This window comes from Rattus norvegicus, chromosome 1 (genome assembly GCF_021556685.1).
Source record: "Rattus norvegicus strain SHRSP/BbbUtx chromosome 1, alternate assembly SHRSP_T2T, whole genome shotgun sequence".
In the NCBI taxonomy this organism is placed as follows: Eukaryota; Metazoa; Chordata; class Mammalia; order Rodentia; family Muridae; genus Rattus; species Rattus norvegicus.
In genome coordinates, this window is record NC_141534.1 from 112,817,393 (window position 1) to 112,841,191 (window position 23,799).

Here is a 23,799-nt window from a genome sequence, read left to right on the forward strand (position 1 = left end):
CCTAGTTTCTTATCAAGCATCCTGTTTCCTCTTTTCACTCACATTAATGAGATTCAAGTCACCATTTAGTCCCTGTGATATGTCTACCTTGGGGGAAGTCTGAGCACATTATCATATCTGTGGGGTGGGCCATAGACATACACATGGCCTCGGAACAGCAGAGGCAGCCAGCCAGCAGCCGCCAGAAGCAGTGTATTCTAGTTATCCCAAGCAAGGAGTAAACCTGTATGTCACTTGTCCTCTAGAGTAGGGAAGCATGCCATTAGGTAATAAATGCAGCACCAGCCACTGAACCAAGCCTTCTCTTTGCATAAGCCACGTTCTTAGACAAAGGGAAGAGAATGTGATGTTGGTGCTAACAGGAGGAAGGCTTCCGATGAAGGCTGTTGTATGCTGCCCCTCTTCCCACTCAGCTGAGACAGCCTTCCTATGTCAAAAATATTACTTATGAAAATGAGCTAAAAATTACTTCTATACTTTCAATCACTTCAATCCTCTCAAAAATTACGTCCAATCGTCAACTTACTGATGATGATGCTGTCACTGTCACTTATGAAGAAAACTGAGCTGATGCAATTCTGTCTTGCCTAGCTATTCAGGAAACATTCTGAATGATAGGAAAGTAATGCTCCAGTCATTGTGAGACCTATATTATAGCTCCGATTCTTTCAAAAGAACATGTGTGGCACACTGTCGGATACCTGTGAGAGGGAAGAGGAGCCACCCGCTCAGCTTCTCTTTAAGGCTGTGACTGGGCCTAGTTCACTGAGGTTCTTGACTGGCTAGAATCTACAAATTCTAAGGCAGGGACCGGATGTTGGCACTGAATGTCTTGGCAACCGTAGCAGCCGCCTCACACACTTACACCTTGCCTTATTACACAGTAAGAAGAAAACAAGTCACAACGTCATAAATCAATTGTACTTAATGGAGATCTGCACACCTCTGGTCTGACTCCCACATCAAGTTACCTCCTGATACCTCCACACTTTGACAGGCTTGTACTTTCCAAGTACAGGCCTTACATATTTCTCTTTCATACTTTTATTGGTAACACCATGTCTGTATAGATCTTACAATGATTCTAAATAAATACAGAAGAATAAAAATGCTTGGGAAATTTGGAGAGATAAAGTATCCCTCATCATCTCCAACCTCATTCACGGTTGGCCTCATCCCTTCACTACACAGACTTTCATGCGTCTAGTAGGACACATCAGCAGGTCACTGAGCTGACGTCCTCCTGACATGTTTAATGTGATATGCCTTAGGTACAGAAAATAAATTAGCAGACAGTCAACATTTGCCTACGAATATTCATTTCTTAGTGGGTTATAAAAATAAAACTTCCTTTGCCTGAAGTCCTTCAAATGCATCTTCAGGATTTTCCCTGATGATCAATCAGCTTAAAGGCACTAAGTCTGGGAGCTGAAGTCTTCCTGTCTAGTGAGAGAGAGACCGCAGGCTGTACCACATGACTCTAGGGAGCAGGGCTACCTATAAAGCAGAGGTATGGGAGCATACTCAACACTGGGGATATACGTAGGACCACGACACGCCATGCATGTATACCTTTTGGATCCATATTTTAACTACAAAAACTGCAAAGTTACTTCCTACGAAAGAGAAAATAGATGTAGGCAAAGTTGAATAGAATGAAAAGTGGGCTATTTAGTAAGTTTGGAAATAAAAATATTACCAATATCTTTGTATATTTAGTATATTTAGTTTTAGGATCACACTAAAGGGCACTAATGATACAGTCTGACTCTTTGTAAAGAGGAGGCATCAGCTGAAACCCATCGACGGCAGATGCTGGAGTTGGTGGCAGGATTCTCCCCCAGGTAGAATATGCTTCATGACACTGTCCACTAAAAAATAAGTGAAAATATACAGGCATCAGTACGTTTTCATTTAAGTTATGGAATGGTTGTCTAGTTGACAAACAAGAAATTATGGGAATGCAAAAAGGACTTTTTGTAAATTGCCATGAATAATCCAATTTTATATTACAGACAAGAGTCTGAAGACAAGGGCTTAAACATACAGACAGGACATATTTTTGAGCATATGATAAAATGGTTGCCTTGCATGGACTCTGTTCTCTTGAATGGACATCTCTGTTCTCTGCCCGAGGCTTCCTCGATGTGCTGGGATGTTACACCCTGGAACGGGGTGGGGGGAGTGGCCAGAAGAACCGGTATCTTGCTACTGGATTTCTTCCAGTTCTGGAACTACATCAGTCATGTTGTCCCCAAGAAATAGGGCCCAGAGTGTGCTACTTTCCAGTGGCCCTCCTCGGAAAGGGCCTGGCCCTTGGAAGTTGTCCTGACCCAGAAGCTGTTCCCAGATTTCTGTGTTGTCCCATAAAGCTTGCCCATAAGTAACAAACCCATGCCATAGACCTTTGCATATGTGAGTGGCTGTTCATCAGACTGAGAGGCTGGCAAACACAGAGCCTGCCTCATGAGCTACATCCTAAACACTCAACACACTCAAGGGGGAAACAGCACCAATAGAGCCAAAAAATGAAAACAAAAAACAAAAAGGGAATCCTTTCTTCTTGAGCTGGACCCAAAAAAAGAGTAGTTATTAAATAATTTGTGATAAGATCTTCCCCTTTCTTGAGTGAGAAAATACTCTATTTGTTGTTGTTTTTAGCAAAGTTTATGAAGTCTGTGATAAGTCTTAGAAAATCCTCCAAGACAATAAATATTCAGTTTCTAAGTACTACTTTCAAACTGTATCCAAGAAATATTTAGTGCTAAATATTTGTAATCATTATACCTTTACAAAACTACAGATAGGAGTGAACTGACGGTTCCATATTGCAGGATTTATTTGAAGCCTAAATACTGTGTGTCTTTGTCTGCAAAAACGAAGCGCAGGGCTAGAGAGAGAGCTCTGTGGTACACAGCGTGGACTGCTCTCCTAGAGGGCCTGAGTTCGTCCTCAGCATCCACACTGGGTGGTTCACCACCTCCTGTAACTCCAGCTCCAGGTGATCTGGAGGCTCTCTGGCCTCTGCGGGTATCTGCATTCACCTGACATACCCCTCCCTGCATGTACACACGTAATTAAAAATAATAAAATGAACATTTAATGATGTGGCAGTCTACGACACATTTGGGATATAGTCTGTGTTATTTAGGGTTTTTAAACAGTTCTCTACTTAAGAGTTTCTTTTAAGACTAGTGTTAATACAACATTGGAAATTCTCAATCTCCATGTTCTACTCCAGCCTCAGGGACACTTCATATTCACAGGCACAGCCCTGGCTGAGACCTCAACACTGCACTTTGACTACTGCTCTTATATTAGCATGTCCTCTGGCGGGGCTGTGAACCCTGGCGTGGTCATTGATCCTTTCTTTACGCCTCAGAGCACCATCCCATCCATGTCATCTCTGGGGACAGGCAGATAATGGGGAGGAAACATTTTCCTCATCCTAAGAATCTTCCTGGCCTATTAGGTCCTCCAGGCCATGCACAGAACAAGGAGGCACTGGAGGACCAAGCCCCTGTCTATACTGTGTTCCTGTTCCTGTTATTCTGGAGGCCCTAACACATTTTTTTTTAACTTCTCCACGTAAGCTCTGGCCAGGTGGCTACAAGGGACAGACACACTCTCTGAAGCTGCTGCTTAGAGTGGCCAGGACTACCACACAGTGGGCAGCATTGGAGCACGGAGAGATGGCTCACTCCCTTTGAGAAAACCCTACAGCTACTTTGCAGCTTGATGCTCACGACAGTTTACTAAGGAAATCAGACAGATTTCGTAAGAGAAACAGCACAAAAAGAGAAAGGATAGCCCTGGAAATGGTTTTGGTTCTGCGCTCCTTCGAGAAGCCTCATGTTGTAGTAACATGAGACCTACAAGTAACACGAGGCCTAGTATCTTTGCAATCTACAAGCTTCAGAATAGAGAAGCTTCAGATTTAAGAAAGCCTTGAAGAGCAAAAAGTAGGCTTGCTAGGCTATCACATGTGAAATAAATGTTTTCTTAATTCTGACTCATCCTATATTGCTTTTTTTTGACATATTGTTGACTAGCATTACATATAAAACTATTAAGATACTGTGCTAATAAAGAAAATCTATGATTTCCTTTTTAAAGAAAGAAAGCAAATCTATTCTTATAATATCAAAATAAGTAAACCCTTCCCCTAGCCTCTGCTCCCTGTTTTCAAGCCACTGGAAGCCCGGCATTCCCAGGGGAGGGACTGAATGGACTGCCTTGGGGTACTCACTCTAAGTCCCCCTGCTGGTGGCCCTGATGTTTCCATCTGCTTTTCTAATTGTTCTTTCTTCTTTTTCTTTGCCTCCACCGACTGGATATCCAAAATTCCCCGAGATGCCGCCTTCAAAAGATTCAACAAGGGGTGATTACAGGGAGAAACAGAAGTATCTGCTCTTCTTTTCGCTTTTCCTTGAAGAGCGGGAGTTGTTTGCTATGGCAACCTTACAGAAAGCACAGCCATTTCTTCATTCCTCATAGCATAGCAGGGTTATCCCGAGGAAGAATGCCATTGCAAGACAGGCTTAAATGCAAGGTCCATCTGGGGATGTTTTCCCCAGAAAATGATGCAAATGCGTGCAGTTCACCGGTACTCGGACATCATTTCCCCGAGTGGTTATCTTTGCATATGGAACTGTGTGTGCCATCAGGCACTCTGCCTTTAGAGCCTGGGAATAGGACAGACACCTGCAGAAAGTAAACTGAACTCTTTATCGCAGGCCAATTACTGTACTCTCACCTCCTTTTGCCTTCTTTCTGCTGCCTCTGCCAGCTTTGCTCTTTTCTCTTCCTAAGAAAAGAAATGACATGTTTCAAAGGAAAAGTCAAACAGCAAGGACCCCTTACACACCATTACTTTAGAGGGCAACAAAAATAATAATTTACAAGTCGAAACGGTTTGTAAAGGTTTAGTATGGGTGCAAATGACCTCACAAAAAAAGGCACTGTAAGAGCCCACTCAGATGTTCTGGAACTATAGTTCCAGATGTTAGTTACGTGAGGGACTGTAAGTACGATTGCTGGATCCACGGGGATAGCCTGAGCATTCAAAAAATAAATAAGCTAACCTGGAATTCTATCAATATTGCAATATTTATTAAATAGTTGACTTTCTGAATTCCATTCTCTAGAACAGCAAACCAAACTAGCACACGTGACAATAAATACCTTGTCCTACAGAATACTTACTTCTTGTAACAGTGGGGACATATTTTTTAAATGGTGTTTAAACTACAAGAATAGGAATATAATTTGAAAGTTAGTTAAAAAGGAGAATGATGAAGGCTGGACTTTAGGGGAGACATTTAGAAGCAATGGGCCTATCTCCCTGTGTACCATGGGGAAGAGAAAGAAGAGAAACTCAGAGGCACTTGACCCACTTCTGAAACACATGTTCTTTTCCTATGCCCTTTACTTCTTATTTATAAAGTCTTTAGATATATTGAGACAATGAATAGCATTCTCTTGAGGTGTGGCTTTAACCATTCCTTCTCCACCAAGTACACACATTCATCGATCACAATGATTGCGGCCAATTTTCCCAGACACTAAGAACACAGCAAGAAATGCAGACACCCATGCATACAAAGCTTGACTTTTGATTAATGCATGGAAACAAATGTAAGCAAATACACAAACATGTAGCTGAAGGGAGTAATCACTCAGGAAGAGATATACTAATCTTGGTGGATAAGGAATAGGAGGGAGGCTGCTGGACATAGAGCAAGTTAATTTAGGTGGTCAGGGAAATCTTAGGTGCCAAGTGGCCCTATGGTTAAGGGCAGAGAATGGGAAAGCAGATGCCATAACAATTGCTGGCAGAATGCTATTTTTTTCTCATAACCTAAATAAAGTTAACAGCATTTTAAAACAACAGCAGCCATAAAGGCAAGTTGAACGTATTAAACAGTTACTTTAGTATCTATAACCTAGTGGCTAAGGGATTAACATACTTCCCTAAATCCCTCATTTCTTCAACTAATCTTTAGCTACCCGGAGAAGAAGTGATGTTAAAAACATGTTAGATTGTTATATTATCAAGTACGTGTAAAAGATATTAAAATAAGAATATTGTTATAGCATAAGGCCTGCTTAGATTAGAATAAAAAAAATGACTGTCTTCACATAAAATTATCCCAAATACAGCACTACTGGGAATCTACACCTAAACGTACTCCTCGTTTGTGTGGGATTCAAACCAGCTGTTAAAAACTGAGTAAAGGGAAGACACGGCTTAATTAAATATCCACTAAATGGCGAGGGGAGCGGCGCGTCCAAGACCTTCCAGGTACAGCTGGTACAGACAGGAGAAGAGACACATGTCAGCAGTCCCTCGGAACAGGCCAGTCCCAAACTCTCACAACCAAGGAGGGTCCTTAGGACAACCTAGTGGAGGGTCTGGAGGTCCGGCAGGTGCACCTTCCCTCTGACTGCACTGCAACGGCCGCCGCGAGCAAGACTTGCACGGGGAGACCGGCTACTCACCGGGCTCGGGGATGGCGGTGCGGACTCCGCGGGACACGGGAAGCACAGCCCCATGGGGGACGCAGGCACCCTGGGCCGGGAACCCGAATCCTGGCTGGGGGCTGCAGCAGGCCCCGCCCAGCAGCAAGCCCCGCCCCCACCTGACCTGCTGCAAAGCTCGGCCCCGAGCGGAGACGGGCCTCGCAGTAAGACCCGCCCCACCTGAGGAGCCAGCCCCGCCCCTGTCCCGAGCACCACCGCAAGCTCCGCCCAACTTTAAGCCCCACCCCTGTCCTGCCTGAGGTAGACCCCGCCCTAATCGACTTAGCAACAAGCCCCGCCCCTCAGGGCCTACGGCAAGCCCCGCCCCCAGTGCCAACCTGCTCTGCCCGACCCGGCGGCAATCCCCTTTCATCCGGTCCAACATCAAGTCCCGCCTCCTCCACAAACCCCACCCAATAGGGCTTAACAGCAACCCAACCCAGGGATTTCTCTCGGTAGCCTTGAAACCTTCCTATGGCAACGCCCCACCCATCTTGCGGCCAGCCCCGCCCCTTCAGTGCTGCTCCACCTGACTCACCCATTTAGCTGTCTGCCAGCCTCTCCAAACGAAATTCCCCTTTCCCTCCCTCCCACTCCCGGCAGGACTCTCGAAATTCCACGCATCGTTGCCCCACTGATTAGCACCTTCAGCGGCTTTGCGGAGCCCAGTCCACGCCAGAAGCTCTGCGCAAACGTATTGGGCATGGGTAGGCACCTGCTGAATCCACGCTAGGAAAAGTAGGAACCCTGGCCTCTGAGACTTTGAAACCCGCATTTCAAGGGTGCTGTCTGTTACCGTATTGACATCTTAGTAAGGTCAGTGCTGTATCGTTGAGATGGCAAGATGAGAAAACTGTCATATAGTCCGGTCTCAGAGGCAACCTCTTGCCACCCACGCCCCCACTTCCGGGCCCCATGGAAACGGGGAAAAAATGCACCCAGAAACAACAGTGAAGTGCGGCTCAGATTTTAATGACCTTAAGACTCCCCTGCACCTGGTTAAAATTAGATTTAGAGGGCGCTAGAGCCAGGCCTATCATTCATGTCCAGTGCGTGCCTCTCCACATCAAGGCTTTGTGGTTATTCTGACAGTCTGTATTTCTCAAATGTAGTTGTTTGTCCTCAAAACAAAAACAACAAAACAAAACAGAAATCCTGCGTGTAACAGTTTCTGTCTACCAGGCTGTGTACCGTGGTGGCATTTCCTTTTCTCATTTTTATTTTTTCTTTCCTTCCTCTTCTTTCTCTCCGTTTCTATTTTTCTGGTCTTTTCATGGATTACCACTAACACATATTACATTCAAGTGGATAAATGCTTCCATTTCCCTTTGGTAATCACACAAACTATTATTGGAAGTTGCTGCGCTTTAAAATAGTACAAATGTATTTCATATTTCTGTTTCTTATGAACCTATGAAAATTTCCCCTCACATTATCCACTCATTGTTCTGAGTTGTTTTTTTTTTTTTCAAGCAATTTCCCATTTTGTTAGTTTCATGTTTTATAACTACAGAGCACAATTAACAGGAATTCATCTCAGGTGTAAGATTACTGATTGCTTTTTCCTTCGGCTTGACCCAACTCCGATTTCTTCCTGATTGTCTCTGACCTCCCCATTCTTAAAAAATTTACATTAGAAATCTTTCAATTTTAAATAGTCCTCTGTCTCTTAAGATGTTCTTCTCCTGGTCTCTTATCACTTCTATAACCCAGAACCTTATCAAGGATCACTGTGTCATGCCTTCGAAATATAACACCCAGAAATAGTTAGCATTTCTGGTTCCCCATTTCTGTAGAAGCCTGGATGATTAAATTCTCTTAAGTGCCTGCCAGCAGATGCAGGTGGTCCAAGGGCATGAAATATACGGTTTAGTAAGATCTCCAGCTCTTTTTCAATGGGTCATGCCATTAGGGAAGGTTAATCATGGTTGTAGGCATGTCTGAGACATTTTCTTGATTGACAATTGATATAGGAAGATCCAGCCCTCTGAAGGTGGCAGAACCATGTCTGGGCAGGAGAGCCTGGGTTGTGTAAGAAAATATCTGAATCTCTGCCCCAGAACAAGCTAGTAAACAGTGTTCCTCCTTGGCGTCAGCCTCAAGCCTTGGCTTCCCTGGATGATGAACCATAAGCTATAATAGTACATAAACCCTTTCTTTCCCATGTTGGTTTTAGCCAATGTTTTATTATAGCAATAGAAAGCAAACTAACATAGTAATTTAAAGATGTAAAATCGCTCCTGCCCTTTAGTGCAATGCACTTTAGTTCTGTCTCCATCTTTGATTTTTCTGTTTAGGTCTGTAACCCATTTTTAAATTGGGTAATTTGGTTTTCTGGAGAACTTCTTGAGTTCCTTATATATTTTGGATATTTGCCTGATATTGAGTGTTGGCTTAATGAAGGATTTTTTTTCTCAATCTGTGGGTTGCTGATTTTTCTATTGAGTGTCTTTTACCTTATAGAATCTTTTCAGTTTCATGAGGTCCCATTTATCAATTGTTGATCTTAGAGCTTGAGCCATTGGTGTTCTGTCCGGTGAACTTCCCCCTGTGCCAATGAGTATGAGGCTCTTCCCCACTCTCTCCTACATTAGATGCAGTGGATCTGCTTTTATGTTGAGGTCCTTGATCCACTTGCACTTGAGTTTTGTGCAAGGTGACAAACATGGATCTCTTTTCATTGTTCTACATGTGGACTGCCAGCGAGATCAGAACCATTGACTGAAGATGCTTTCTTTTTACCATTGTATGTTTTGGCTTCTTTGTCAAAGATCAAGTGTCCATAGGTGTGGGTTTATTTCTGGGTCTTCAATTCTATTCCATGGATCTACCTGTCTGTCCCTGTACCAGTGCCATTTGGTCTTTATGACTACTGCTTTGAAATATAGCTTGAGGTCACGGATGGTGACAGATACAGATACTTAACACCCAACCACTGGACTGAAGTTGGGGACTCTATGGTTGAATTAGGGGAAGGGTTGAAGAAGCTAAAGGGGAGGGAAACCCCATAGGAAGACCAGCAGTCTCAACTAACTCAGACCCCAGGAAGCTCCCAGAGCTACCAGATGGCTCACAGAGCCACCATCCAGGCAGCAAACATGGGCTGATCCGAGGCCCCTGACACATATATAGCATGGACCGGCCTCAGTATGAGAAGATGTGCCTAATCCTAGAGAAACTTGTGGCCCCAAAGAAAGGGGAAGTCTGGTATGGGGGAGCAGCCCCTTGGAGGCAAGGGAGAGGAGGAATGGATGAGAGGACTGTGGGAGGGGGGACTTGGAGGTTAGGCAATGGCTGGAATGTAAACAAAATAATTTTTTAAAATGCATTACATAAAATGGAGAAAAAACTATTTGCAATGCAAAGTGTCTCTGTTCTCAACCCTCTCATTCCCTAGAGATAGGAGCTGCTCACGGGCGTATTCTATGACAGTTTTGTGGTAAAAAAAACTTGGGAAAGCTTTCTGTGAATCCATATGCTTTTTATCTAGGAAAATACTGATGCGCCAGGGTAGAAGCTGGTTAGGTCCTCTATCAGCTGTTAGCTAACATGGGGCATTCCCTATCTGTGACACAAGCCCATTGTGTGCCCAGTGCCCTAGTTGTGATCCAAGACCATTGTGTGTCCAGTGTTCCCATTAACACAACTGCTTCATTCTCTGTGGTGGTCAACTTCACAGTAGCTAGAGACAGCTCAGAAGAGGTAACTGCAATTGAGAAAATGCTTATACCAGATTGCCCTTAGGCAAGTCTGTACGGGATTTTCATGACTGATGATGAATGTGAGAGAGCCTAGCCCACTGTGTACTACCTCTAGACACATGGTCCTGGGTGTTTTACAAAAGCAGACTGACCAAGCCAAGAGGAGCAAGTTAGCAAGCAGCACTGCTCCATGGCCCCTGTTTCAGTTCAGACCCCCAGGTTCCTGCTTTGTGTTCCTGTTCTGACTTCTTCTGTCCTAGAGTGTAACCTGAAAGTTGTAAACTGAAATAACCTTCCCTTCCCAAGTTGCTTTGGGTCATGTGTTTATCACAGCAATCGGAAGCAGACTAAGATATTTCCCAACTTTGAGAGTAGTTAAAACTTGCATTTGATGTTGTTTGCTATTCTAAGCTTAAGAATGCTGGCTTTAGAAATGTGATGTATTAATCTTTTCTGTAGGAGAAAATGCAGGCATCAGCTGGCAGCCAGCCTACCTGGCACACTGAGCTTCTAACTAAGAAGAATGGCACAATATGCTCCTGTATTTTCCCCAAAATCAGAACACTGAATTCTGAAGTAGGACTGAGTAGCAAATAGCTAGCCAGTTGACCAGTCTGCACTCTTGCTGGCTCCTTTCTATGTGCTGCTTCTCCACAGAGAGGTATTAGCACTCAACTGTCTAATCTGAGGTAATGTGCTGAGCAATCAGTCGATAGGTTTCCACGGTGTAAGTAGTCGTTCACCTGCATTAAAGCAGACAATGTTCTCTGTCTCTGAAGTGGTGCATCTCCACATCCTTTAGAGACCTCTTTGTCTGTTGGTGGATGTCCCAGAATTGGCTGCAATGCTAGTTTTTAGTTAGTTTTAATGAACTATAAACATTAGCATTCTGAGTAGTGCATCTCATTGTAGCCGTTCTCTACATACTTGTCATTATTCTTTGTTCTCATTCATCCCTTCTACCCTCCCCTGTCTCTGGTTGGATTCCTTCGTTAGTTGTATTCTGTTGCTTTCCTTAGCCCCATGAGCTCTACATTCTTGAAAGCATCCCTTTGAAACATATATTCAGTAACCAATCTTGATAATTACAGTTGATTCCTTGCTTGTGTCCACAAGGTAACTAAGAGCCCGTTGTCTCTACTTCGCTTTGTCTGTGCTTTAGCTGTAGACACAGAGAAAATTCTTTCATCTTTCCCCTTGAACCACTGTGAACGTCAAAACATCTCAAACCAGAATACTCAATAATCCATGACTGAGAGATTTTCAGTTTAACAATGTAGTGATTCACCTTGTAGGATCAGAATTGAGTCAGTGGGTCAGTGATGGACCTTGACCTAGATTGCTTAATTATGTTTACCGTTTGCCTTCTATTTAAACCCAAGTCTCATGTTAGTACTCCAGAGACAGCTATAATGGCATCTCTGCCATTTGTAGCCATTAATCAGACCATTTGTTTGTCCCTCTTCCTGGCTCAGCCATTTGTCTAACCATCCTTGCTCTGCTTCTCACTGTATTCCTCTCTTCAATTGGTGTTGTCAGGATGAGTGGCTGTCTTAGGGTTTCTATTGCTTTGAAAAGACACCATGACCACAGCAACTGTTATAAAAGAAAACATTTCCTTGGAGCAGGCTTACATTTCAGAAGTTCTGTCCATTATCATTTAAACATGATAGCATTCAGGCAGGCACGGTGCTGGAGAGGTAGTTGAGGGTTCTGCATCTAAATCCACAGGCAGCAGGAAGAGACAATGTGCTACTTGGCCTGGTTTGAACTTCTGAAACGTCAAAGGCCACCCAACCAGTGACACATTTCCTCCAACAGGGCCACATCTATTCCAACATGGCCATACCTTCAGTAATCCACTCCCTATAAGTCTAGGGGACCGTTACTCAAACCACCGTAACGGTGAAGTATAGCTTGCAGGTACTCCCAGGACTTAGGTTCTCCATAAAATTTCCTACAAAAATTTTTCTCTACTTGATTGCATATCTCTCTTCTGGCAGCATTTATAAAGCTATAACAATCGTATATTTTACAAGTTGAGGAAAATTTCCTCTTCTTCATGGTCCCTGGTATCATCCTTTGGTCAGATTGTATAGATGGTTGCTATAGTTAATTTGAAAGGAAACGTTATCTTGTTCTATTTTAAAATTACCGTTGCTTTTTCTTCTCTCTTCATTTGGAATTCTAGTATTGTATTTAATCTTCACTGTTAGCTGTGGTGTGTGTGTGTGTGTGTGTGTGTGTGTGTGTGTGTGTGTGTGTGTGTGTATGTGTTCACCTATATGGATGCATTTGAAGTTTAGGGCATCTTTCTAAATTGCTTCTCCGCCATACATACATACATACATACATACATACATCCACACACACACACACACACACACACACACACAGATAAACCTAGCAACCACCCTTCCAGCCAGACTGAATGGTTCTCTTCATTCCTATCTTCATCTCTCAGCATTTTGTAATGCCCCTCTGCCTCCTCCTCTTCCCCCTCCTCCTATTTTCTTTCCTCTTTTCACTGTTTTTAGACATTTGATTTTGAAGTCATCTGAGCACATTTATATTTAAGATCCTTGGGCACTTAACTTTTTACCTAAAAATGTTTGTAAATGGGCCCAAAACAGCACATCTCAGCTCTCCTGATCTGGTCTCAAGGCAGTAGCTATTTTCTCAGTCTTTATCTTTGCTTTACTTTGGATAATTTCTGAAGCTTTATTTGTTCCATCTTTGATTTCATCAGCTTATGGTTTTGTCTGTATGATAACTTCTTTTAGTAAAATTTTAAATTTTAACAGTTCTGCGTATTTCTTTTAGATATCTTTTATTTCCCTTGTGTCCATGTTCCACTCTTCTCACTGAATTCTTAAGTGTCCATAGGTGAAGCATTTAAAGAATGCTTAAATTATACCTAATCTATTTCTTTTCATATTTGTGTCTGTGAGACTCTATTTCCCCAAGATCTGTACAACCCTGTGCTGCACTGAGACCCTGGTAGTATTTCAGCCATGGAATGTGGTGAGTGTTGTGCCTGGAACTTGGTGCCTTCCTTTGTAGTGTGACTTTTTGCTCTGGTGGGCAGTTATATATGAGAAAGTATTGGTGTAGGACCCCATCTCACTCGTGATTTCATCTAAAAGCCCTTGTTATTAACAGTCTGCAAAATACTCATTTTTGTCTTAAGTCTCTTAAGAGGGAGTGATTATAACTATAACATTATCACAAACACTGTTGTAATAAAACAAATTCTATTGTTTTATTATATATAAAAATATTACTAGTTGGGGTGGTTAATCTTTCTCTAATTTATAAGTTCATCTTATCATATATGTGTGTGCTTTGAATATTGGTCAATTCCGTGCTTTGAATATTGTTCAGTTTCTAGAAAATAACTTTTAAATACTGCCTTTTGTCTATTTTCCCCCAGGCTCTATCAACCATGGTTTCTTATAGTTCCATATAGTTTTAAAACAGAATTCTTAGCATCTTACGTTGCAGATCCCTTTGGAGACTGCAAATAACTAAGCATGGCTCACACGTACTGAACAGTTGCCAACTGTTCTAGAAAACAAGCATTATTTCATTTCCAAGTTGGAAATCACTTACACAACATGGCATCATTTTACTGCACCAGACACAATTATTATTTATTATTATTATTTATTTTATAAGTGAACAGATAATGTATTTCACTATTGGACTTTAAGTGGCAATTTTGTTTATATCGCCCTTTATTTGCAGAATCAACCTAAATCTTTGTACCTCTAGAGTGAATGTTGTCCTACTATTCTCCTATTTTCAAAGCATATCTCCCAATATCTAAATAAGCCATACATTCAATTGCAAAAATGTAAACACAAATATACTTTCAAAACCTTTGCATATTATTTAAGACGCCAGTTTACTACAGAGGGTGAAAAACGCTGATAAGCCATGGTACCTAATAAAATTCAGAAGCCCACAGCCTGAATGTGAAGTGCAAGCTCAGTGTTTATTTTGCAGAATGGCCACACATTCCTTTATTTTTCAGATGAAGTCAAGCCATGACCGGTTGGTCAATGTCAGAAGTCCACATATTTTGGTCTGGAGCCTGGTTTCTTCTAGAAGACTCCAGGCCTATGGCCACTATGAAGAAGTAGAACACACAATTAAAAAATGCAATTGAAATTCATGTAAGAAAAATTCGTATGAACGATCAATTATCTCCCTCTCAGGATTGAGGCCTTCCTAAGCAAACAGCATTACATACATCAGTCTTTAAGAGCAGCAATGACATCTTGTAGTCTATGAATCAGCCACTATATACATCCAGAAAATTAGTCTTCATTGATTAAAAGAACCAGTGAGATGGCTCAGCAGATAAAGGCACTTGCTAATAAGCCTGTCTTTATGCGTTTGATTCCTGTAACACACATGAGGTAAGAGAGAACCAACTTCTATAAGGTTATATACTTATACTTTGGCATACGCAAGCTCATACAAAGACATATACTCCACAATAAACAAACCAATGTAAGTTTTAAGTTTTCAACTGGATAATGAAGGAATAAACATGTGGCAGAATCTTGACAGCACATTTCTAAGAAAAAGGAACCACCACTTCTAGGAGCTCCATGCTGGGTGGTTTCATGGACAATGGATAGACATGGTGAAAGGTCAGAGTATCCCTCAGTTTTGAAGAAAGAATGGACATGCTGAATACATACAGATAGAATACAGAAACCATTATATTGCATGTAAAGTGCATGAAACTGATAAATAAAAATTTATTTAGGAAACATTCATTGCTTGAAAACAGCCAGGGCTTACCAGTCAGCAGAAAGAAAAATAGATGAAAAAAAAGATTTTTCAACCTGAAGATAAATAATTCTGATATTGGAGGATTTCAGATAACCAGAAAACTGTCAAGTCAGAAGGCCATCAGACCTCTGCTGAGCCACAGAATGTGCAGTTTAATGCTGCTATAAGAGGCTCTTGTATGATAGCCTGTGTTGCGAAGTCATATAAATCCCAATAAAAATGTATCAAGGGCCAGAGATAGCTCAGAGTTAACAGTTTTAGCTCTTAGATTCCCAGTATCCCTGTCAATGGCTCACCACTACCTGTAACCCCAGGGCATGCTATAGCCTTTCCTTAGCCTGTGAGGACTTAGAAACACATGCCATACACGCACACATAAAAGATACATACGCATAAAAGTAAATATATATGTATATATGCTCTATATAAATTTTCATATACCCATATATGGATGTGTAAATATATACATATACATACATATATGTATACTAAGGTATTATTAGTGTAGAGAATTTTTTAACATTTTAAGTGCTCAATTATAGGCTAAATAATTTTTGGAGGTTTTGTAACTCATTTTATAAATAATGGAATCAAAGATCTAAATGAATAAGCTGGACAAAACAACAAATAGACAATGTGGCTTCGAAGATCAAACTCCGTGTCATTATCAGGAGACAGTTTCTTAGTAAATGTAAACAATGGGAATTTCATGAGAGGAGTTTTCAGGGGTCTCTCCAGAATGGCATTCCAAATTTTTCCAGGGAAAATAGAAGAGCAGTCAGATGCATTAAAAAGGAGAATGTCAGTAGCATGCAAACACTTATTTCTACGCGAGAGCCACATACTTACCAGGATTCCTGGATCTGGAATCGGGGTAGGCCTTGCAAACCTTTTCCCCAATTTCCTCTTCTCTTTCTTTAGGTTTTGCATGTAATTGATACGTTTCTCCATAGACTTAAGAAAAATTGAAAAATAATAAAAAAACAAATAGAACCTCTCAGAACACATAAAACCAACATGTGATTCATTTTTGGCTTGTTCAATTAAAATGATAGAGCAACTCAGTCTGTTTAGCTAGTGGAATAGAGGTGGGGGAAAAAATCACAAAGCAAACCACAAGACTATTTCTTTTCAAACTGTTATTCACAGGTGGAGAAGAACCACACTATGGCCGCAGGAGTGCTGACATGGAGCTTTCCTATTCTTGATTCCCACATCAATAGTACGCACGTCTCTATAATCGCTGACTCATGGTCATGTATTTTCAATTTTATTTTTAAATATGATTTCATTAAAAATGTTCAGATGGGTTTTTCTTGTAGAAAACAGTTATTTAGTCTTTAGTCTGAGTGTGTCTTCTTTCACACTCAGCCTCTTATGTCACCAATGTATGGCATATATGAGGACCAGTGGCCCATGGAGTGAAAGCTGAATAAAGAGACATCACACAGTGCAGAGAGGCACCTGCTGATGGGAGAGTGAGTGTGATACTCTGTACGCAGCGGGGCAGGCCCTACGATCAATGAAGAGTTTGTTTCCCTGTGACCCAAACATCCCCCTCCAGTGGAAGTAAGCAGAAGGTCCTCTTGTGCGTGGGGTGGAGACCTGTACTCAAATGCTCTCAGTGCCACTGTTCATTAAAGGACAGTGTTGAACAAAGCCAGTGTAGCAAACCAGAAAGAGGAACAATGAAGTATGCTTTGTCCCACGATAAAATATTAAGCAGCAATGAAAATAAGGGAACTAGTTACATACAGCATTCAAGACTAAGGAACCAACATTAAGAGTTGTGACTCTGATTTATAACATTCAAATTCAAGGAAGTGTCAGTAATGACACATGGCAACATATTGAAAAAAGTGGCTGGAAAATAGTATTTGAAATAATGTTTATGTTTTTGAGCAATGCAGGGAGGTAAAATGGGGAGGTAGCCTCTAGGTAGATTTAGAAACACAGTGTTTCAAAGTCTTAAGTAAAAAATCTGTTTTATTATTCTATTTTATAATTTATATACACTGCACATGTTTTATGTGCATATATGTCATATATACATACATACATACATATGTGTGTGTGCATGTGCACGCATGTGTGTGTATGTCCAACATAAGGCCTATTATAGTAGTTTCAGGACCCCAGATATCTGAGGGATGCATTGAGGAGGTGTCTGTTTAATGGTTGTCACACATGCAGGCATAAGTTAAAACGGTTGAAATAAAATTTACCTGCCTGGTAGAAACATCTGAAGGATAGTGTCGTCGTGGTCCTTCCTACATAGTAAATTAAGAACACACACAAAGTCAAGATTACATGGAAAGGAAAGTCTGTGTCTTTAAGGTCTGTTACAGCTATCAGTGCAGGCAAGAGGCTGGTCAGGAGAAAGCACAGTCAAACATTACTGCAAGAGGACAGAGAGCCACATTACAGGGGGCAGGCAGAGTGCTGTGGTCATTCCAGAAAGAAAGGATGTACAAAGACTGAAAAAGTGTCACAATTCACTCGATAATCAATTTTCATCTGCCACTGGTGTCCATGCGGAAGCAGGTATAGTTTTTAAATCCAGGAAACTGGAGCAATTGAAGTCACGAAGCACAAGTAAGCATGGCTGTTCATTTATGGGTCCCCACCTCTCTCGCTCATAAAGTATCTCTTAAATACTTCTCTTCCCAACTTTAATCCAACTATAACCTTGAACCTGAAAGTACATCTCCACTCCATGTCTCAGCATCTAGAGCTTGACTGAGCCCATGTCCCCCATTTCTGCAGTTCCTACCCAGCCCTCTAGGGTGAGCCAGGTGAGCCAAAATTGATAGCTATGTCCGACTGGAACAAGCACGTGGTCCCTTTCCCTCCTCAGTGGTCTTCCCACCAGCCTAGGATCTAGTCTGGTCACACAAGATTTCTAAATCCCAGGCCCCAAGTTGAAACCTTGGATGGCTGAAGCGGACTACATGGGGTTGCAAGCTTTAGGCAGAGTTGGCCAGAATATAGTGAAAGACCTCAGAGAACTCACGGCGTAGACTTGTGCCGGCTCCTCATCCCTGCCTCGAAGGCACATGCTGCAGAGCTCTACGGTGCCCTAGGCACCCTCCTGCCTAAAGGGCCATCTGCTGCCACTCGTGTACCTCAGGCCCTGACCCTCCCAACCATCACAATTCTCTTTATTTTCTCAGATTGAGCCCCGCCCTTTCCCTAACTCCAGTATCCAGGAGGCTGAGACACACTTGGCTTTCTACAAAACTGTAGGCCACTGTTCTTCCCTGTACACTGTGCCGCGCACTCCAAAGCCACACACACCACCTGCCTGTTTTGTAGGAGAGCCCCTCGTTGGTGCATCTAACTCAGAATCCCTGTTTGTCTCTTCAGTCTCTTTGCTGTTCTAATTCTATATTCATTCCCCTCATTTCTTCCCATCATGATTTCCAGTTGGACTAGCCCAGCTCTCTACCTTCCTACCCTCTGGGACTTTCAGTGGGAAATAGGCAGAAATTGGGGAGGGGGTTGAATATGGCTGTGTTATACTCAGCCTTTCTGCTAAAGCAAGTCTTCAGAACAGCTCTGCATTTCTGTCGTGATAGGCATTCCCTATTAAGGCTAAGCAGACTTCTCCCCAAACAGTTCATTCTACTTTGCTTTTTAGTTGCCAGGGTAAGGATCATTTGGTGGTGTGAATGAGAATGGCCTCCCATAGGCTTGGATGTTTGCATCCTTAGTCACCGGCTGATGAACTGATTAGGGATGCTGAGGGGATGTGGCCTTGTTGGAGTCTGTCACTTGGTGTCTTAGGGTTAGTATGGCTGTGATGGAACACGGTGGCCAAAAGGCAAGTCAGAGAGGAAAAGGTTTATTTGGTATGCACTTACACATTGAGGGAAGTCCACCATTTGATTTAAGGAGCCACAGCAGGAACTTAAGCAGGGCAGGAACCAGGAAGCAAGAGCTGATGCGGACGCCATGGAAGAGTACAGCTTATTGGCTGGTTCATGATGTGTCTAAGTAAGCTCACCTTTCTTACCACCAGCCCAGGGATAGCATCACCCACAATGGGCTGGGTCCGCTCCCATGAATCACTAAGAAAATTCCTTACAGATGGATCCTGTGGAGGCGTTTCCTCAATTGACACCTTTCAGATGACTCCGGCTAGTGTAAAATTGACACAAAACTAACTAGTACAACTGTGGGTGGGCTTTGAGGTTTCCATCTTCTGAATCTTCAGTTTCTTTCTTCTTCGGGGACTTGAAGTTCGTGTCATACAGATGTTTCACTTGCAACGTATTTTATATCATTTGTGACTACTGTGGAGGATTTCCTTTTGAAGAACTGCTAGATTGATTTCCAGAGTGCTTGTACCAGTATGTAATCCCACCAGCAGTGGAAGAGTGCTCCTCTTTCTCCACATCCTCACCAACACGTGTTGTCACTTGAACTTTTGCTATTCTGACTCATGTAATATGGAATCCCAGAGTCCTCTTAATTTGCATTTTCCCGATGACTATGACTGTTGAACATTTCAAGTGTTTCCCTGCCATTTGCGATTCCTCTGTTGAGAATTCTCTGAAAAGCTTCCCCTTTTCTCTGAAAAGCTTCCCCTTTTCTTTCTCAGCCTGCTTATCACTTGTATACAGGAAGGCTACTGATTGTCTGGGTTATTTTTATATCCAGCCACTTTGCTGAAGTTGTTAGCTGTAGGCCTTCTCTGTTGGAGTTCTGGCAGTTGCTTGTGTATACTGTCATATCATCCACAAATAGTGATACCTTCACTTATTCTTCCAATTTATATCATCTTGATCTCCTTTTGTTGTCTAATTGCTCTAGCTAGAACTTCAAATACTATATTGAATAGATATACAGAGAATGGGCAGCCTTGTCTCTAATTTTAGTGGAATGGCTTCAAGCTTCCCTCCATCTAATTTCATATTGGCTGTTGGTTCTCTATATAACACTTTTAATATGTTTAGGTCTGTGCCATGAATTCCTTATCTGTCCAACACTTTTAACATGAAGGGGTGTAGGATTTTGTAAAAGGATTTTCAGCACTTAATGAGATGATCATATCACTTTTTTTCTTTGAATTTGTTTATGTGGTAGAGTATGTTGATGGATTTTCCATATATTGAACCATCCCTGAATCCCTTGGTTCAGCCTACTTGATTGTGGTAAATGATGTTTTTGATGTGTTTTTGGATTCCGTTTGTAAGAATTTTATTGAACATGTTTGCATTGATATTTATAAGTGAAATTTGTTGAAGAACTTCAAGACCCTATCTTTTTCCTTGTTGGATCTTTGTGTGGTTTAGATATCAGAGTAACTGTGACTTCATAGAATAAATTGGGTAGTGTTCCTTCTGTTTCTGTTTTGTGGAATAGTTTGAGGAGTACTGATATAATCTCTTCTTTGAAGGTCTGGTAGAATTCTGCACTAAAATCATATGGCCTTGGGTTTTATTGCTTGGGGTTTTTTTAATGAGTACTTCTATTTCCTTAGGGATTATGAGACTGTTTATATAGTTTACCTGATCTTGATTTAACTTTGGTACATGGTATCTGTCTCAAAAGTCATCTATTTCATCTAGATTTTCCAGTGTTAGCAAGTATTTTCTTTGTGATAAGATCTGATGATTTTTTTAAATTTCATTAGTTTCCATTGTTATGTTTCCATTTTCACTTCCGAATTTGGTAATTTGGATACCGTCTCTGTGCCTTTTAGTTAGTCTGGCTAAGGGTGTATCTATCTTGTTGATTTTCTCAAGGAACCAGCTCTGGATTTTGTTGATTCTTTGTATTATTTTCTTTGTTTGTAATTTTTGTCCATGAGTTTGACTATTTCCTGCTCTCTACTCCTCTTGGGTGTGTTTCCTTCTTTTTGTTCTAGACCTTTGATGTGTGCAGTTATGTTCTAGTATATGATCTTTCCAATTTCTTTGAAGACACTTAGTGCTATGAATTTTCCTCTTACACTGCTTTTATTGTATTCCATAAGTTTGGGTATGTTGTGTATTCATTTTTATTGAATTGTAGAAAGTCTTCAATTTCTTTATTTCTTCCCTGACCAAATTATTATTGAGTAGAGAGTTGTTCAATTTTTATGAGTATGTGGACTTCCTGTTGCTTTGGTTGTTATTGAAGTCTAGCCTTAGTCTGTGGCGATCTGATAGAATTCATGGGATCGTTTCAATCTTCTTGTATCTCTTAAGGCTTGTTTTATGTCTGATTACACAGTCAATTTTAGAGAAGGTTCTATGAGGTGCTGAGAAGAAAGTATATTTTTTGTTTTGGGGTGAAATGTTCTGAAGATATCTGTTAAATCCATTTGGTTCATAACTTCTGTAAGTTTCACTGTGTCTCTGTTTAATTTCTGTTTCAATGACCTGTCCATTGGTAAGAGTAGGGTCTTGAAATCTCCCACAATTATTGTGTGATATTCAATGTATGTTTTGAGCTTTAATAAAATTTATTTTATGAATGTGTGTGCCCTTGCATTGGGACATAGATGTTCAGAATTGAGACTTTGTCTTGATGGATATTTCCTTTGATGAGTATGAAGTGTCCTTTCCCCATTTCTTTTGATTATTTTTGGTCTATTTTATTGGATATTAGAATGGCTATTCCACCTCGGTTTTTTGTTTTTTTTTTTTTTGTTTGTTTTGATTGTTTTATTTTTGGTGACTGTTTGCTTGGGGAACTTGTTACCAGACAGACCTTTACTCAGAGTTAGTGTCTGCTTTTTCTGGTTAAGTATGTTAAGTATGTTTCTTGTATGCTGCAGAGTGATACATCCTGTTTATACATCCAATCTGTTAGCCTGTATCTTTTTATTAGGGAATTGAGTCCATTGATGTTCAGAGATCCTGATGACCAATGATAATTCCTGTTATTTTTGTTGTTGTTGTTGGAGGTGGTGGTATTGTGTGTGTTTGTGATTCTCTTATTTTGGGTTTGTTGTGACATTATTAAGGTCTTGTGCTTTATTGGATGAAGTTACTTTCTTGTGTTAGAATTTTCCTTCTAGTATTTTCTGTAAGGCTGGATTAGTAGAAAGATATTCAAATTTTGTTTTGTCATGGAATATCTTAGTTTTTCTATGGTGATTGAGAGTTTTGCTGGTTATACTTTTCTGGACTGGTATCTGTGGTCTGTTGGGTCTGCATGACATCTTTCCAGATTTTCTGGCTTAGAGTATCTGTTGAGAAGTCACGTGTTATTTTGATAGGCCTCCTTTACATCTTACTTAGCCTTTTTCCCTTATAGCTTTTAATATTTTTTCTTTATTCTGTATATTTACTGTTTTGATTATTATGTGCTTAGAGGATTTTCTTTTCTCACCAAATCTATTTGGTATTCTGTAGGCTTCCTGTACATTTATGGCCATTTTGTTGTTTGTTGTTGTTGTTGTTGTTGTTGTTGTTTGTTGTTGTTGTTTGTTGTTGTTGTTGTTTGTTGTTGTTGCTGTTGTTTGTTGTTGTTGTTGTTTGTTGTTGTTTGTTGTTGTTGTTGTTTGTTGTTGTTGTTGTTTGTTGTTGTTGTTGTTGTTTGTTGTTGTTGTTATTGTTTGTTGTTGTTGTTTGTTGTTGTTGTTTGTTGTTGTTGTTGTTGTTTGTTGTTGTTGTTGTTTAGGGAAGATTTCTTGTATGACTTCATTGAAGGTGTTTTCTGGCACTTTGAATTGGGAATCTTCACCTTCTATTTCTCTTATTCTTACGTTTGGTATTTTCATATTGTCCCAAATTTCCTGGATGTTTTGGGTTAGGAACTTTTTACATTTTGCATTTCTTTGACTAACATATCAATTTTTTCTCTTCCATCTCTTGTATTATGTTGGTGATGCTTCCATCTGTTGTTCCTGTTCTCTTTCCTAGGTTTTCTACCTCTCGGGTTGCCTCCATTTATGATTTTGCTTATTGTTTCTATTTCCATTTTTAGGTCTTTGACTGTTTTGTTCAATTTCTTCACCTGTTTGATTGTATTTTCCTGTATTTCTTTAAGGAATTTTTTTATTCCTCTTTAAGGGCTTCTACTTGTTTGCCTGTGATCTCCTGTATTTCCTCCTTAAAGCCTATATTATCTTCATGAGATGGGCGTTTAGCTCAGAATCTTGCTCTTCAGCAAGATTTAGGGTATCTAGTGCTTGCTGTGGTAGGGGAACTGGGTTCTGATGGTGCCAAATTACATTGGCTTCTGTTGCTTTTGTTCCTGTGCTTGCCTTTCATCATCTGGTTATCTCTAGAGTGGACTGCCCTGGGTGTCTGAGATTGGAGCAGGACTCCTGGGAGGTAGGTAAAGCTGGGTGACCTAGTTTAGAGTAGGCCTCCTGGGAAGAAGGCAGTGATGTCTCTGCATAGAATGGGCCTCCTGTCTTCCTGGTTAGAGAAGGCTGCCTGTGTCCATATTTAGAGTAGCCCTTCTGTGTCTCTGGTTAGGGTAGACCTCCTGAGAGACAGGCTGTGAGGTTGGAGGAGAATGGGACTAGCAAACCAATCTGCCATGGGTGCAGGTGAAGTTCAGATCAGAAGGACAATGGGGTTCCAGCAGAGTGGAATAGATCCCACATCTGCTGGACTCTGTGGGGGTCCCAGCTGGCATGGGTATTGGGGTAGAGGTCTCACCTGTTTCCCTAGTTAGGGCAAACCTCCTGGGCAACTGGTAAGGCCTAATTACTTTTAATTTTTTGACTGTGTGTTGTGTTGAAGATTTCCTGATGAACAAAACTATAAGAATGGGTCCCATGTAAAGTAATACCAGCAGAAAAATGGCTTTGTGAGTGTATGTTCTA

The 23,799-nt window shown here is 41.2% G+C and overlaps 2 protein-coding genes and 1 long non-coding RNA gene across 5 annotated transcripts; 1 reads left to right on the forward strand and 2 right to left on the reverse strand.

Annotated features, from left to right (window-relative positions):
• Positions 1-1,028: 1,028 nt before the first annotated feature.
• On the reverse strand, positions 1,029-6,676 carry Svip (small VCP interacting protein). Its single transcript, NM_001271084.1, has 4 exons — positions 6,502-6,676; positions 4,757-4,807; positions 4,250-4,360; positions 1,029-1,871 (listed from the first exon to the last, which is right to left on the reverse strand). Exons 1-4 carry the CDS (start codon positions 6,553-6,555, stop codon positions 1,857-1,859), a joined length of 231 nt encoding a protein of 76 aa, NP_001258013.1. The 5' UTR covers positions 6,556-6,676; the 3' UTR covers positions 1,029-1,856.
• Positions 6,677-7,095: 419 nt separating this feature from the next.
• Positions 7,096-16,341, forward strand: LOC148007356 (uncharacterized). Its single transcript, XR_015646393.1, has 2 exons — positions 7,096-7,338; positions 16,179-16,341. It is a non-coding gene; the product is annotated as an uncharacterized LOC148007356 (long non-coding RNA).
• Ccdc179 (coiled-coil domain containing 179) lies at positions 14,202-18,151 on the reverse strand. Of its 3 annotated transcripts, none has more exons than XM_087582051.1 (4): positions 18,029-18,151; positions 17,259-17,299; positions 15,879-15,983; positions 14,202-14,354 (listed from the first exon to the last, which is right to left on the reverse strand). In XM_087582051.1, exons 1-4 carry the CDS (start codon positions 18,085-18,087, stop codon positions 14,266-14,268), a joined length of 294 nt encoding a protein of 97 aa, XP_087438177.1. In that variant the 5' UTR covers positions 18,088-18,151; the 3' UTR covers positions 14,202-14,265.
• Positions 18,152-23,799: the final 5,648 nt, after the last annotated feature.